A 17731-nucleotide genomic window follows, 5' to 3' on the forward strand; every position below is an offset into this window, starting at 1 on the left:
TTACCAGCTATTGGTAACAGTGCATCTGGTCAGTTTGGATTTAGTCTGAGTGCAGAAATCTTGCCCTTTTGCCCGTTGGACACAGGAGGCCTTTTGCTGCCAGTGTTTCCTGGTTGCTATGGAGGTTGCCATAGTTGTTACTTCCAGGATTGGACATCCTGACCTTACTACTTAAAAAGCAGTGGAACAGGACTACTGAGAGGACCATTTGTCTGCCACACATTCGCTCAGTGTTCGTGTGGATTTAGGTACTGCACTGAAAGGCTGCAGGGGCAGAGAAAGGATTATTAAGAGAGCTCAGTGTCCTCTAGGCCTACTCTCGCAGGATAAAAACAGCATCAAAGCCACAATTCAGATTTAAGGGGGAAAAAAAGCCCGCCACCACAGGGCATGACAAGTAAATTGCTTTGAAATATGAAAAGAAAGGTTGAAGCTGAGGTAAACCAAAGTCAAATCGCTTTACAACTTTCTCCTATTGCACTAAGGGGGAAGGATTACAAATTCTACCCCTTTCCCACAACATGTCTATCAAAAACATGACAGAATATAAAGCAGAAATCCACCTGTTAATCTCTGCTGTGATCACTAATCTTCATTTCCTCCTTAAAACAGTTAACAACTGGGGTTTGATTTGTCGTTTGGTTTTGTGATTGTGGGTTTCTTTGGAGAGTGTGCGTTTGGAATGCTCAATTGCCTTTTGTAGGAATTTTCCAATTCACTGCTATAAAAACAATGTAACGGGGGGATGACTGCAATTAGAGACAAGGATACATCACTTAAGAAGTCTGTAACCATTTCTTTGTGCATTCTGCTGTGCATGCTACATGCTCTCGTGCTGCCAGCAGAATTGCTCAGTATCAATAATACGATCCCCTTACGCAGAGCAAATGTTAAGAACACTTTTACCAGTTGTGAGCTAAACTCTTCATCATCTTCACACAAATCTATCCCACAACAGCTGACTGAAACCATCAGTAGTACAGAGGAACAGACTGGGAGGCTGGGGAAGACCACCCCAGACCTCAACCATTATCAGTCAAAGACCCGAAAAATTTCTGTTGCAGGATTGTTTTTTCCCCCATAGCCAAGACCTTCCCAGCCTTCTTTATGTAGTGTATTGGGTGAGCAGTTCTAGTGATTTTTAAGGGTAGTGACATCCAAATAAGAATCCAATTTTCAACCAAAATTAGGCTAGGTCAATAGTTTTCAATGTGATTAAAATATTTATTAATAAGAAAACAGTGAAACAGCACATGCAAAACTTAATGATCTTCCTATGTTCAGTAACTGTGCTGCAGAAAGCTGCTACCCTACTCTATTTCTCCCCTTTAAACTAAGTTATTCTTTCTGTTGGCATCTAACAACACTCCTTGGAACCTTTAAAAGGGTCTTTTAAGAGAAGCATTGGCAATCATGAATCTTTTAATAAAGTGTATGTGAGAGTAAATCAGTAACATTACAAAAAATGAGAAGAATCTCAGTCCCATCAGCAGAAAGATTTTATTTTAAAGCATGCAGATTGTGATGATACATACAGTTGCTTCACACGTATAGGTGCTACATTTTTAGCTTGGTGACAAATTTAGAAACGCTTCCTGATTTTCATGAATTAACTTAGGTCATTCAGCTGAGATTTTCCCAGTGGTCTTTTTCGTATCTAAGTTTAGTTACTATCTGCAAAACTAAAGCTCCTGTGTGGGCTGACACTGACGTGTGCTCCGAGCTGCTCCCAAGATGTGCCAGGAACACTCACGTCATTAATGGAGTGGCTACTACGCTCCCAGACACGGTACCTTTTGCTTGGTTTGCAACACTTTAGATCGCCTGCAAAAACTGGTTCTGTTTGTTAATTGCTTTAGGAGCTTGGCTTGGCTCCATGATGTTTTTTCCTGCCACCACAGAATCACTGTACAGAACAGACTGCAGGTACCTAATGTATTTTATTGCAGCACGGAGTGTCTCTACCTTGCTGAGCCGTTTCTCCAAGTATTCCTTTGGCAGGTGATGCCTCAGCTTAGCATAGCCTTCATTGACACACTTAACCCGCTGCCTTTCCCTCTCATTCCTCTTCCTGATGAAAGCTGGCCCGTAGGAGTACTCACTTCTGTGGAAATTGGAATGGGGCATTTGGTAGGGAAAGGTACAGGGCTCACTGTAGAAGTTCTCTGTGATGAGATGCTCAGACATGAAAGGAAGGAACGACAAATCCTCACAGCAAGTGACCTGGTTTGGTGTTTCTGGGTGCACGTGGAATGTGACCAGTGGGTCGGCACAGAAAGGCCGGGCCAGTTGTATGCGCTGGGTCTCAGTACAGATGAGGTTACAGTAGCTTTTGCCATCCATCAGGTTCTGCATTTAACCTGTAAACACACAGTTACATAAGAGTTTAAACCACTCTTATTGAACAGTAATAAAAACACCTCATGCAGACCCACCAGCACTTGGCCTCGCTGGCATTTTCCAGAAGAGATTTTGAATGCATTTGTGACATTTCAGAAAGGTGTTAGAAGATCACCAGATAGAGCAAACAATTTGCCGTTTAAAAAAACAGAAAGTGTAAGTTAACAACACTGATTAAAATAATTCACAACAGGAAAGAGCAAGCAGTCTCCTTTCACCTCAGATTTAGAAATTAAGAGAATCTACGTACTCCACATGAGTCTAGCTTGCTCCAAATCCACCAAAACTTACATGTCTGTAGACAATAAACAAAGCAGGCCAACATCTGAGATATTCTCTCCACCCCCTTCTCCTCCTGAAAAAAAATTAAATCTACAATTGCAGTAAAAGACTCCCTATTCATACCAAAAAGCCTTCAAAGACAAATAATTTTTTCTCTCTGTTCACTTGATGTCTCATTCACCATACTGTCTTAAATAGATGGAAAGTTTGTGCTATCCCAGTCTTAGTTTCATGTCTGTCAGGTACTACATCCACTCAACATAAAAAGGTTTAAAAGAAGTTTAGAGAATTTAGAAAGAAGAGAGAATTTCTGCTAAGCCTAACATCTCCTTGGGTCCTCATGCTCCTCCTCCACTCACCTGCAGATTAAACACAGATATGAAATACTAAATACAATCCTATTGATAGAGGACTATAATCAATAAAAATAATCAATATTAAAGGAAAAAAATATATGTCCTAAGAAAGGACTGCACGCAGTTGTTGGGGCACTGCTCTGACTCAGACTGGCCTACTAAAACCCCATATCCTCTCTTCAGGGCAGCATTACAGCAGGTGTAACTATTTAAATCACCCTTACAGATTTATTACAAAGATAATCTTGCAATGGTTTATAGGAAGCTACATTATAGTGTCTTCTCAATATCATTATTCAAACAGCTAAATATCAGCATAGGTGCTGATAATGTAATGACTGTCACCTAATAGCTACTTAAAATACACTTGAAATTACTAGTTAATTTTAAAAGAATTACTGTGAGCCATCCTTACAGCTTGAAGGCAATACTTGCCTACACAGAATTTATCCAAAAATGTTCTTACTCACCATCCACTTGCACATCTGTACATTGCTGTCTAAAGCACTTAAGTTATATTACATCCTCTAAAATGGAATCCACACCTGAACATTCAGCTAGGTTACTAGACACATCTAGATTCCATACTCACAAAAATCTTACAAAGCTTCAAATGCTCCAATCACAGCTCCAATAACATAAATGGGATCCCCTGAATCCTTCACAAGGATATGGGGATATTGTAATGTTTTCTAATGACTTCATACCTGCCATGCTTATACAGAGAGAATTTTTTACTCAGTGTGGACCGGTCCTCTCAACATATTCTATGAAAATGCCTCTGAACTCAGTGTTGTCTCTCTTTCTAGTGCACATAGATTTCACGACAGAAATCCAATTAATTAAGAATTCACTTATAGTGTGCTGTTAGACATGAGTGAAAGTCACATGCATCTTAAACAGGTACTTCTGTAGGTAGGCTGAAAGCATGAACACACATCCATTTCACATTAGTATGCATGCAAAAAAATCAAGAGGTGAATTATACACTCATCGTAAAATCAAAACAATAGCCAGTCATCTTTCCTTTTTCTACTTACACAGGTTATTGTCTAAAAACTTTCTACTGCTAGCAACTTAAAAACACTGTCTGAGGAAAAAGTCTGCGACATAGCAAAACAAAAACTTACAGCAAAACATCATTACAGAGCAAGAAATCAAAACCAACACAACTCCTCAAGAAGAGATACTTGCAGTATTTGTTGCTTAGTACTGACACTTCTGCTGGACAACAGCGTTACATAAAACAGTTACCTGCTGCCTTACTACCAGCACAAAGTGCAAAATTCAAGTGTTAGGAACATTTTCCTCTTAGACCAGAGACTCACCAATCTTCAGATGGAAGTAAAATCCAGGAAACAAGACGTGCTATTTTAAGAGTGATGAATACCTGAAAATATCTGAATGATATTTAAAAAAAAAGAAATTAATGTTCCATTTTTCTTACACCTTATTAAATAAGAGATCGTATTAAACAGGATTAATTAAAGAGCTATGGAAGCATTGTTAGTGAATGGCTGGTAGAAGTGATTTTCAAAAACACTGATATTCAGTGAAGATCTTGGCTAGATACAGCAACATGCAAGTCTCTTACCTGAATTGTGTCGCTTGTTCCGCTGAGTCAATGACTGCTGCAATTTATAGTCAACTGACAACATGCAAAGTAGCTTACAGTTAGATCTGCTCATTTCTGGTTGGGCTCTTCCACCCACACCACAGCTATGATGGCAACAAAACTTGGCACCAAGGGCTAGAAATTTTGAAACTGTTATTGAATACATCCAGATTACCTGAAAAAGTATTAGGAACCTACTTTGTTTACTTCCTGTATACATTCTGTTACAGTTTACTAAAGCACTATTTTCATTCATTGGCATGTCATACTTCAATGTCTAAATATAACAATCATCTAGAATTTAGGTAAATATTCACCATCAAGGCATAAGCAAATTTTCAAAGCTTCATTTTGAACACAGAAAAACAGCATTTATTAAGAAGAAACTTGTGATGGATTTGTCTCCATTAGAGGTGAGGATATTAGGTAGCTTAATACCCTCAAATTTAATCTGCATTCTATTGTAATTTTGGGAAATTCCCTTATTTTTAGGAAGTATAACACCATATAAAAGGTGAATATATGTAAGAAGAGGTAAGATTTGAATACAGAGAGCAATCAGCAGCAAGACAAACATTTTGAAGTTTTGCCTAAATTCAGAAACATAGTATGGAGCAATCAGTCTGTATAATCCCATGTATACAGGTATACAGATGCTACTTATATCAGTATATAGCTGTCCAATTGTACAAGTGCAAAGAAATAGGACACCCATCCTCTAAATTCCCACATTTTACAGGATTACCTCAATACTTTAGATTATCCCACTATTTGGCCCTTCTATCAATATAACCACAAAAAAAAAAAAAAAAAACCAAACCAAAACCAGTTTAGCTTAAAAATTTCAGAAGATACTGTAAGATTAGGAAGCACCTGATCTACTACCAAGAGAGCTACATACACTCAGTCTTGCCTTCTTGAGACTGCCAGCCATCAAGGAAACATTCTGCTCCTGCTGCTGCCCTTGTGTGAAGCCACAATGCTGTATTTGGCATCCTCCATCCCACATCAGCTTCAGACCTCGTCAAAAAGGCAGCCAAGAGGTAGAACATCTGCCAGGACTGGTAGAGAGGCATGTGCTCAACAAACAAATTGCACTACTTTTCCTTAGGGGACCTTAAGTACATGACCCTCGTAACAATATCCACTGATCAACATTCCACTCATCAGGGTGGGATGTCGAACACACTATCTCGAACCCAAGCTTGTTTTTATATTTTTTGTCCCGTCAGTCTTTGTGGGGTTGGTTTGTTTGTTTTTAAATTTAAAGGAAGAATCCTGTGCATCCACCAATTAGCCATCTGCTACAAATCCCTCCAGATGAACTCAGTTTTGCAAGATTACAGGACTGACATTAGAATGAAGCTCTGTATCTGCAAAAGAGCTCAGTCAATGCAGATGTTATGGGACAACAGTGTCTCCACCCCTGATGGGCAGAGGTACACAGGTATAGTCTGTCCCCCAGGCTGTGAACTAAGCAAGCCAAAACTGCACCCAGAAACATATCATACTCTTCCATACCACTTCCTTCCACACTGGAATTGAAAACGGTAGCAGACAATAATGTACCTACATATGCACAGCTCCATTTGAGTCAGGGATTACAATTTTTTTTCAATTAACAATTCGATGAGCCTTTCTTTATCTAACCACTCAATAAGTGCATATTTCTACTCTGAAGCATGTTTAGAGGAGTACTTTTATAGTTGGGATTTGCGTGCAGCATAAAGAGGGAGAAAAATGATGACAAACTGATAATGCAGATCCATTTTTCAAAAATCAGTTTTATCTTTAATTGTTACATTCCAAAGGGGATATATGAAAGTTAGTCATCTAGCAACTGTATACCTCTTAAGAGAGATGAGTACAGAGTCACAGATAAAAAAATACACCTAACTCCCAAGATGACAGGTGCTAGAGAAAGTATGTGCCTTACACCATCAATCCAGACAAATGCAGGAAGATTTTTATAATAAATATTTCATCATATACTAACTCCTGAGACTTTACCCATGAAAAGAAAGGGAAAGATTTTTTTAAGAGTTATCATACACCTACAATATATTAAGCTATTAAAGCAAAATAGAACAAAATAACACTGTCTTGATGTGCACTGCATTTGAATTTATCTACATCACAGTACTTGAAATATGCAGCTCAAAGAGTCAGTGTCCATTATGTTTTACCTTAAATCTGCAGACATCACTTGCCATACAAGCATCTTGAAGGTACGAGTGCAAGAAACCAAATGATGAATACAGCCAACCAGGATTTCATTCTCTGATACGAAAACTACACTGCAAGACTTCGATTTCCAGTACCTAGCATTAATCAGCAGAAAATCCAAGTATATTTACAAAAGGTCTTTACATAAAGTGATTAGTGAGTTGTAAGTAATTACTGTGTTCCCAGGTACTTTTTAACCACATAAATAGTAAAGAGAAATATATAGTTAAAAACCACCATAAAGTCACAACTGTAAATAATGTACCACAGTGGCAACCCAAGGTATCTTAGGGTTTGTTTTCTTTTCAGTTTTGTTAGTAAAAGCCATTTGAAAATGTAAAGATTTTAGCTTTTGGTTAACTAATCTTTTAAAACTGCTCCCACTCCAGTACACTCCTTCAAAGTTCAAACACTTTTTCTCTTTATTTCTTTTAAATCAATAACAAATCATTCAAGAAAACTCTTCTGAATTGGCAGGATCAGGAAGACATATGTCAGCTCTTTCTATTAGTCCACTTTACTTCCCTGGAGTTGTTTTACTGAGACACAATTAACTCAGCACAACGTGATGGTCGAAGACAGATTTGCGCTGCTCTTGGACCTGCAGCTTCCAGCGCTGCTGGGCGTACTCCACTTTGTTCAGCACGTTGGCGCGGCTCCGAGAACGAGCCAGCACATCGTGGGCGTTTGCAAAAGGCTGGTGATCCTGGAATGGCAAAAGTCAACAGTTAGACCCCAACGATTCCACAGAGCAACCACATTAGTCTTTTGTGTCCTTATGTTCCAAAGGTTTGGTTTTGTCTTTTTTGGTTGGTTATTTTTTTTTAGGATTAAAAAGCTGTTTCAACAAGCAGGTCAGTAATAATGACTAAGCAAGTTTTTTAATAGTTAGAACTGTACTTCAATTTCTCATTCACAGTAACTTCCACAGGTTTCCCAAATAGACCACACTTCATTGTACTGTCAATCAATCATCTGCTGCCCAGAGATGCCACGGTGAGCTGCAGGTTTAGAACCCCGGTCTTGCATCCATTAGAAGCTGGAGGGACAGATCCAGGCTCTGGGAGCCTCCCAGTCATGAATGCACTTCACTTTAAAAATGAATCTCCGAGTCAGTTCTCTGCCAGCTCCTGGGCATTTACTGCCAGGCAGTTCAGGATGTTCACACAGAGTTTCTATACAAAACCAACACACTCTGATGTTTACCAAACTAAGCCTATTGTACCGAGCTGTCTAAAAGCACAGTGTCAATACAGCTGTTTAAGTGACAGAACTCAACAAAAACCCAGTGCTTGTTTTATATTTACTCTGTCTGTTTTCTAGCAGTACCTGCAAAGCTTTATTTTCCTCTAGGAAATATAACAAAGTTATAAATAGTAAATGTTGGAACTGAACTTTGATAGAACTTCTTCAGGTCTACCAAACTGTTTTGGACAAAGTCATGCTGCTAAGGCTATGTCAGAAAGCATCATATATACAATGCATAATGAAAAATAATGTAATTATGTCCCATATTAAATAACTGTCTCTTTGAATGCCTACATTTCACAGTCCTTTTTTTTTTCCAGAACACTTTTGAAGACGATCATACTAATGGCTACTTTATTTGTGACATGACTGTGTAGAGCAGCTCAGTGCTAGTTCTTAGTTGTACAGAGATTATCATCAGCAATACCTATTGAAGTGATTGCTACAAGTCCCAAAGCCACACATGAGCCTCAAATAAATATGCTCAGAGAACAAGAGACAATCCATGAGCAGAAGAGCTGTAATCTCACCACAAAAAGTTGTAGAGTTGAATACACCTAGAACAAGCATTTAACAGGTGACAGATCCCTTCATTCACAGGGAAACAAAATCACAATAACACCATATTTCTGCCATAGAACAGGTGGTGGGAGAATGCAGGACAAGCTGGATGGTACTGGCCTTCCTGATAAACAAGAATCTCAGCTCAAAGGCTAGCTACTCTCAATTTCTATGTAGACAACAAAGAGAAAAAAGAATTTAATAAGAAAGAGGACTAAGGAAGTGGCTTACATTCATCAGTTACCACTGTTATCAACAGGCAACAAGAAAGAGCAAACATACTGGCTTGAAATTCAGCCACGAAAATCAATGTGCATGGTATTTCCAAAGTGTGACAAGAATACTCAAGAACTTGCAAGAAGGAAGGCAAGGATGAGGATGAGGGACCTTAAATTATGTTACATTCACTGTAACAGGTGGAGGATTAACAGGAAAGGAGCAACTTGAAGTAAGCAAGGACACGAGGTGTCATTTGTTCCAAGCATCACTGCAGATAAAAGCATTAGTGACTCCACAGGCACAGGTCAGAGAACAGCTCAGGCCAACACAGCATTGGTTAAGATGGACCCAGATTTTAAGGTAAATTCATTCTGCAGTTAACGTGAACTGTGCCACGGGACTTATTTCACTTCTTCCACTTACAGTCAAAAGATTTTAACCCAGATTTGGGGATATTAATATAATTCATTTAAGGTACAAATTTGTCTGAGCCATAGCATACAGCACAAGTAAAAAAAAAATAAAAAACCCCTCAACCCAAAATTCCCTAAGAAGTAACACCGTAGGGAAAATCCTATGGTGTCAATGCAAAGGTAGTTGCAACATATCTATATGTAATCCACAAGGAATTTCAGAAACAGTGGGACATAATCATAAGCCATCTTCACTTTAAAAGGTGTTGCTGTTTGGCAAGAGGGTTATTAAGTATTCAAAATTAAGCATTTTCCTAGATAATAGTTTTTATCAGCTGTGTTTTATGTGCCTTGATTTCACAACAAAAATACATGATTGTTACCCAGATTAGGAAGGCCAGTAATGACAGAAACTGCATCACTAATGGACTACTCCCCTTTTCCTCCCAGAAAAGGTTGTTCTGGAATATACTGTCACATTTTGATTTCTAGCTGTAATACTAAGAAATTATTTCTGCATCAATCACTATTTTACTTCATTATAGCAATTTCTTCTTGAATTTTTAGCATCAACAAATTCAAACTGGAGCAAAAGAAGATGCAACCACTCCTTTTTGCACAGAGCAATCTGAGCAGTAAGCAATTTGCATAAATGTGATCACCAGCAAGACTCTGGATCACTAACACTTAAGTTGTACTCCTATATATATGCTTACCTCCATTCCTACTGTTTCTTCTCTGTGAAAATAATCTGTGCTTAGAGCTGGGATAACTGAAGCAGTTCCCCCCTTACTACTTTCTAGCCCAGTGAAAAATGAAGGAATGGCTTCACAGAAGTCACTACACAGCTTTTTTTATGCTCTCCCTTCAGGGAAAGCATTTACACTGCCTGGCAAAAAAAAGCTGCTCATCCCAAATAATTTTCTATCAACTAAACACAAACACGCTGGTGAACTCACCCCAATGTCTTCATCACTTTGTATGAGCTGTGAATGTCCAAGGAGACGCCTCTTCAGTATAGGCTCCACCAGTGTGAGGTACACCATGTACAGAAGAAGTAGGCCCAAAATAGACAGGTATATGATGATTGTTACCTAAATAATGCAAGCACAGTTTACCAGGATTGTGACATTCTTCCCACAATCTCACAACAAGGACCAAAAGAAGAGTACACCCAATGTCTAATCTCTGGTAGTGTCACCAGATGACTTAAAACCCACGAAGAGAGGAAAACCAACAAACTACAACCTGGTATTAATAGGGTTTGGGGCAGATGTATACTAGCTTGAAACAGTTCCTCTTAGTGAGAGCTTGCTAAAAATCTTATGTGATCCCTCTTAAAACAATTCAGTGTTATAAATCTCACCTCAACCAAGACAACTGTTCAGTCTGACCATTAAAGTGGGCTTACTAATTTGGGGCATCACCCAATGATGTCCATTCTCTAGGACAGATCTGCATTCAAACAGTCACCAAGCAAAATGGGAACACAAAACAAAATACCAAACTTCTAAAATAGCAAAAAAAGTGGTCTGTGTTATCAAAGACCATAAGATACACTGCACGATCTATTCACCCGGTCCAGGGCTCAATGGCTCCAATAGGATAAGAATGTAAAGAAGACAGAAAACACCTGTTAGAACAAACATGGACAATCTTGCTCTTTTTATCTTGCCAATGTATAAAGGAAATTTATAGCAAGCAAGACAGACGAGTAATGAGAGGCCCCCTAAAATAATCAGAAAAACAAAGCCCAAAGCTTAACACTCAGAATTTTAGCCAGGTGTAAAGCCTAATCTCAAATTTAGTGGTGTAAAGTCTAATCTCAAATGATCTTCAATAAAGAGTCTCAAAATTGCTTCTTCAGCTATAGTTTGACACTATTGTTATCACTCAAGATAAACTGTGAGCAACTATTGTGAAAAAAAGTTCAATCTTAGGCTGCTTTAGAAAAGTTTTCCCTTTAAAAAGAATATTTCTCTAAAAGACAACAGACATATTTACTAAACAGTTGAAGTATTTCATATATGCCAACAAAATCACATTTACCTTAATTGTGACAGAGCTCCTCTCCTCATACTTGCACTCACAACGTAAGCAGTAGGCTTCTACATCAGGCCCAGGGACAGGCATAGGCTCCACCACGTGAAGACAATCACTGAAGAAAAGACAGAAACTGCCCAGTCAGTTTTGAGCTGGTTTTATCTCAGCTGTTCCACTATGCTGCAGGAGCTGAGAAGCCACCTTTGCTTAAGTTCAGTTGTTCTAAACTAGAGGTATAACTAAATCCCTACTCCACAATTATTTCACTTAGACAAGATATTCAGCTATTGACAAGCTGCTAGACAAGTTTTAAGAGCTTTCTGTCTCAAGACAGTGTTTTCACTTTTCAGTGAAAGTATTAAAGCTGTTAGCAGAACAAGTCCAAGGATATGAATCCAGCACAAATGCATTATTTGACACTGACATGATGGACAGAAGTAAATTTCAGCTATTAATTCCACTTCTTTCTCATCATACTCAAAAGAGCCTTATTCTATCCTTCCACTCTCTGAAGGGAGATTAACCTCTCTGTGACATTCATGAACTGAAGTTCTTTTTTCTTGCCATCACAAGGTACAGAAGTTGAAAAAAAAAAAAGAAAGAAAAAAAAAGGGAGATCAGATGGGTTGTTTCTCAGGATAGTGAATAAAGAGCATTCAGCTTTCAGCAAAAGCACAATTTGACTTAAAAGATTACAAAATGTATGCCAATCCCATGTCGAAAAGTGTGGTTGACAATACTATGGGTGCTCTATACGACAGCACTAAAATCCAGCTGCCATGAGACAACTGCTTCCAACAACAACTTAGGTAATTTCAGTCTTTCTGCTGACTTAGGTTGGTTATTCAGAGTTCAGACGCCAGGGTCTCTCCAGACCACTGGCAAAACTAAAATCCTGTTTTGCCTTTCTCCTGGCCCTTATCCTGGCCTTTATGCTGCCTGAAGCGACAGCAGCAGCCTAGAACTCAGCACTGCTGGGTAAATTACAATGCTGCAAAACACACAGCCAGGCACTTTTCTTTGCATTTCTTCTTCATAACTACAACTACTGAGGGCCAAGTCACAGCCTCTGGAGGGGACTGGAAGGTTTATCTTTCTTATTTATGTGAAAGCTCAATTACATTCTGCTCTGTGGAAGAGTGCAGCATTCAAGCTGCAAAATCAAAAATACACGTGGATTATAATCAGTGCAATTGCTGTTCCTATGACTGGAAGCTTGCATCAATATGCTGCACAAGTTCTGCAGAAATCTTGCACATAGCTTAAGTACAGTAGTTACTGAGAATATAAAAATACTAATGTCAACAGGTTTTTTTCTCCAGTTCAGTGTTTCAAGTTGCTAAGAAGTGTAAAATCTATCAGAACCTTAGAATTGAGATTATGTGTTTTCTTGGACAGTGATTCCAGGGCAAGTTTAGAAGAAAATACAGAAAAGGCTGACACTTTTCTAAACGATTTTCCCACCCACCTGCCTCTACATTACCACCCTCTCCCTTGCACACACAGTAACAGCACCAAGAAAGCAGTTTTTCCAAGGCAAGCTGCTCTTGTCAGAAGGGCAGCTCCTGCACAGGCAGGTTTCCAGCTCACTCAGCTCATGGACAGGGCATCCTCCTTCCCCCCACGTCCATGACACCACTGCAGGCCTCCACACCAGTGCCTGCAGAGGGTGGGTGTTTGTACTTTGAGCTCTGGAAGTGGGTTATTTAACCCTGTAAACACTTGGGCACCACAATGCTTCCCCAGCACAGGATGGGGCTGCTTGGAACAGTTCCAAGCCTGACTCCAGGAGGGTCAGTGCTCTCAGTGGTGTCAGAGCACCCCAGCCCACACTGATGTTCACATAACGTGCTGTTTGCCAGCCTGAAGCCAAGGGACAGACCATTCCAAGAGAGAGAACTGAAGCATCCAAATAAGAATATCATGAGGCACATAACAGGCTCAACATTAAACATTAAATTTTCATTTTATGTCTGGACAAGCCAGCAGTAAGTAGTCATTATACTGTACATAATTCATAAAGACACTAAAAACTGATCTGGCTTGTCTCATGACTAACTGATCAAATACCTAAAGAATGGTGCACACCAGCCAGCTCTATTCCATAACTAATCTTGCACGGATGCAGATTACCTCATGCAGATTACCTTACTGATGCAGAAGCCAAAGTACAGCACTGAATTTGTTCATTTTGTTGCACATAAACTAGCAATCAAGTCTTTTAAAAGTGGCAAGAAGATATCTCAAACAGAAGATCAAAGACATAAAGCATTCCCACATGCTCATTAAGAAATAATCTCAACAAAACAAGATTTAAGGTAATCAAATAGATTTTTGAGATCCCGTATGCAACAGTGCCTGTCATCATAAAATTAGTCAAGTCTTCAAAGGTAATTTTTACTTCAATGAGTACTAATATTGATTTAATGGGAAACAGGGTCTTTTCTGCTAGTAAGGCCCACACTAAGCAGTACCCACTGAAAAAAAAATCCACTTTCACTTGTAGAGTGGGAATTAACAATAAAACCAGTACCAGTGCTACTCTGAAATGCCTGCTGCAGTTGGAATTCTATCAACATGTTTCATTGCTGCAACTTCATTTGTCAGAGTAGGAGTAATCATGTTAAGTAAATAATGTGGGACAAAAATAATAATTTTGATTGGACACTGTGTTTTATGTTTATTAGTTCAGAATAAAATATACAGCCTTGTTTCTCACACTTCTTCTGGAAGTAATTTAATAAGTCAAGGCACACCTCTACATATCTCTATAGATATCATATCTATCAAATCATATCTCTGATTTTATTTCTATAATTATTTTTGTGGGCCTACTTAGGGGCATGAATTTTGCATAACCAAGATGCCAACCTGCTGCTACTCATCAGACTGAAAAGTCTTTTATCAATTCTTAATGTAACTGAAGAAGAGTCAATACATCAGGAAGTATGTCACGCCTTAACAGGCTGACCTAAGAATCTCTGAGCACTTCCAGGAACAACACAACTCTAAAGCATGGTGTTTTAATTGATGATTCACACAGGCAATGATACTCCAGGTGAAATTACACACGGGAGCTGGGCCAATGTAACAAACCACTGCCAGCTCCCTTTCTCCCCCACCTCTCATCCATGGCCAGTCCTCAGCTTGGAGAAGGGCCTGACATGCCACAGCTGCCTAAATGATATAATAGAGCACCTTGCTGAGGCATAGAGATGCAAGACCTTTCTCTCTCTCAAAAAAAAAGTGTTGTCAGATGGCTCAGGCCACGTCACGTCACTGCACTGTCTGGCTGCTCTTCAGAGCAATGCAGACCTTCAGAAACAACAGAGTCTAAATGACTGGATGGATTTCAAGAGTGGAGCAAGCACAGACAACTCTCCTGAGTCTCAGTTCCAGGTCTGTGCTTCCTTGCCTTCACACCATTCCAAATCACTGGGTTCAAAATACAACACCTTCTTCCCATCTACTAATTCCAAGTCTAAATACACAACTAAACATGCAAACAAGCAAACCAAAACAGAAGACAGGGCAAAACTCATGGATTTCAAGCCTTATTCCTTGCTAGAGCTGAATTCTGGAGTACTTGTAAAAGAAAAGTTCCAATAAGTTATGCAACAGATGTAATTTCTCCTGGCACCACCATAGGAGAGTCACAAATAATCACCACAGAACAAGTGTTTAACCAGCAAGGTTTATTATAATTTTGTATGGTACACACACTCACCAGTCTTTCTGTGAGACATTTTTGTTGTAAATATGGCCTGAATGGTCCTTGTAAGGAGGGCAGATGCACTTACACCGGACATCTTCGGAATTCTATAAAGTAAACAACATGCTTAGAACAAATTATCATCAGTAACCAAGGATACAGAAAACACTCTTCACATTAATACATGAAATATTTAACACAAGCTACTTGCAAGTATCTTTGTATAGTCTTAATCAGGATTTCCTACAAGTTTAAGAACAACCCTTCAAAATTACTAATCGAGCAGAGCAATTTGTCAAATAACACTATTATTTGAGATAGAGATGTGTTCTTCCAGAGAAAAATCCGGAATTTAAGCTCATTCTTCTTTATAAGAAAAAATACACATGCAGAAGTTGCTGATGCTGGTTACTCAACCATTCAGCTTATGAGGGCAGCTGCATGACAGACACAGTGATGAAAGGATACTAAACCCAAATGAAAGTGGCAAAGAAACCTCTGTGGATAATTCTGTCCTTCCTGCCCACAAGAGAAACAACTCTCTAAGGAAAACTACTGGAGTGAATAGTGCAACCCATGGTCCTCTTGTCTTAAACTGCCACAGGTTATTGGGTGGTAGAGAAAAAGTACAGAACAGGAATTTTAAACAAAGGCAAGCTAAAGGTGAAAAACTATGAAAACTTGTCAAAGCCAGTTTTAGAGAAACAAATTAACATTTATATAAACAATAATAGGCACTGCACAAAGAAGTGAGGAGAATTAACTGTTATGGACAAGAAAAAAGAAGCAGCACCCAAAACATCTAGATCACTACTGGGGAAAATGGAATTTCAAAAAAAAAAAAGACCACTTCGTCTAGTATATTAAAACTAGATAATTCATTCCTTTCCCAAATTGCACATGAACAGAAAACCCTAGGGAGAGAACACAGATGGTCAGCCAGGAGTTACAGATGAAAGCATTCTCAAACCCAAATCAGAGTAACTTCTTTGAGCAAATAATTAGAGACAAGGGAACATGGCTTATCTAAAGTTCAAGGCAACTTCTTGTGGTGTTACAAAAGAAAGTGTGAACAAGTATAGGTAATGAACTTCTACACTGAACAACGAAGTCAGAATAACACTAAGTGGGCATAGGTCAGTTGGAAAACCTTGACTACACTATCACAGAATCATAAAATGGTTTGAGTTGCAAAGGACTTTAAAAATCATCTAATTCCAACTCTACTGCATTCATAGGCAGTAACATCTTTCACTAGACCAGGTTGCTCAAAGCCCCATCCAACCTGGCCTTGAACACTGCCAGGGATGGGGCACCCACAACTTCTCTGTGCAACCTGTGCCAGTGTTTCTCCACCCTCACAGTTAAGATTTTTTTTTCTAATATCTAATCTAAACCTACTCTCTTTCAGTTTAAAACCACTCCCCCTTATCCTGCCACTACAGGCCGTTGTAAACAGTTCTTCTTCACCTTTCCTGTAAGCTCCCTTCAGGTACTGGAAGGCCACAATCAGGTCACCCAGGAACCTCCACTTCTGCAGGCTGCACAAGCCCAATTCTCTCAGCCTTTCCTCAAAGGGGAAGTGCTCCAGCCTATGATCGCTTTTATGGCCTCCTCTGGACTTGGTCCAACAGGTCAGTGTCCTTCCTGTGCCGGGGCCTCCAGAGCTGGACACAGCCCTCCAGGCGGGGCCCAGGAGAGCAGAGTAAATATACACCACACACCGAGTCACTTCTGATCTCGCCATAGAGAAGCTGATTATCATTCAAAAGGAGAAAACTCAGACACGCAAGTAATCTGACAATAGGAAGCACTCTTACTATTAGAAGACACGATGTTCCGTGACAGAAGAGGTAACAGTTCCAAACGTGAACCCAGCAGGACCAACAGCAGAGGCAGCCGGAGCCGGGCGAGGCCGGGCCGGGCAGGGAGAGCCGAGCCAGCGGTACCGCGGGGCACCGCGATGGAGCCTGGCCCAGCCCCGGCACCCTCGGGAACGGAAGCCCGTCTCCGGCTGTAGTTCTGAGTGACGGCGGCCCCGGGCACCGTGTCAAAGCGACATCAATCGCTAAGAGCTAGAGGCCGGCGAAGAACGCGGGGCTGGCGAGAGGCCGGGCCGCCCGGCACCGCTCCCCCGGCCTCCCGAAAACACCGGCCCCGGCCTCCCCCGGGGCGGCGGGGACGGGAGGGAGAGAGGGAGGGCCCGGTACCGGGAGCACCGCCGCGACCCGACCCCCACGCCCCGCTCACCTTGGCCTCGGCGCCCAGCCCTGCCAGCGCGGCCAGCGCCAGCAGCGAGCAGAGGCGCGCCCCGCGGACCGCCATGTCGGGCCCCGCCGCTCTATCGCCGCTCTATCGCCGCCGGGCCCCCGCCGCCCGCCGCCATCACTTCCGCCTGCCGCCGCCCTCACGTGAGACGTCGTCCGTCGCGCTGGCGGCCCCGCGGGAACGGCGGCGCCGCAGGATGGTTCCGGGGCGCGGGCCAGCCGGCACTAAACTGTTTGTAGAATCGTGGAATCGTCCAGGTTGGAAGAGACCTTTAAGATCCTCCAGCCCGACCGCCAACCCAGCACTGCCACTGTAACCCTTGAACCACTAAACCACATCATCCAGCACCAGATCCAGACGCCCCTTACACGCCTTCAGGGATGGTGAC

The 17731-nt window shown here is 40.8% G+C and overlaps 2 protein-coding genes across 3 annotated transcripts; both read right to left on the bottom strand.

The window, feature by feature from the left end:
* Positions 1-1481: 1481 nt before the first annotated feature.
* Positions 1482-6331, bottom strand: ASCL3 (achaete-scute family bHLH transcription factor 3). 2 transcript variants are annotated; one of them, XM_027737752.2, is made up of 2 exons: positions 4367-6331; positions 1482-2360 (listed from the first exon to the last, which is right to left on the bottom strand). In XM_027737752.2, exon 2 carries the CDS (start codon positions 2353-2355, stop codon positions 1816-1818), a length of 540 nt encoding a protein of 179 aa, XP_027593553.1. In that variant the 5' UTR covers positions 2356-2360; positions 4367-6331; the 3' UTR covers positions 1482-1815. The 2 variants fall into 2 exon arrangements, with proteins under 2 accessions (XP_027593553.1, XP_027593544.1); XM_027737743.2 differs by having other exon boundaries at positions 2692-6331.
* Positions 6332-6419: 88 nt separating this feature from the next.
* On the bottom strand, positions 6420-17476 carry TMEM9B (TMEM9 domain family member B). The gene is made up of 5 exons (XM_027737719.1): positions 17326-17476; positions 15091-15182; positions 11370-11478; positions 10280-10414; positions 6420-7585 (listed from the first exon to the last, which is right to left on the bottom strand). The coding sequence occupies exons 1-5, from the start codon at positions 17398-17400 to the stop codon at positions 7430-7432; spliced, it is 567 nt and encodes a 188-aa protein (XP_027593520.1). The 5' UTR covers positions 17401-17476; the 3' UTR covers positions 6420-7429.
* Between the last annotated feature and the right edge of the window lie 255 nt (positions 17477-17731).

The sequence above is a fragment of the Pipra filicauda genome, unplaced genomic scaffold, assembly GCF_003945595.2.
Source record: "Pipra filicauda isolate LSUMZ 115617 unplaced genomic scaffold, ASM394559v2 scaffold26_size5592650_pilon, whole genome shotgun sequence".
NCBI classification, from domain to species: Eukaryota; Metazoa; Chordata; class Aves; order Passeriformes; family Pipridae; genus Pipra; species Pipra filicauda.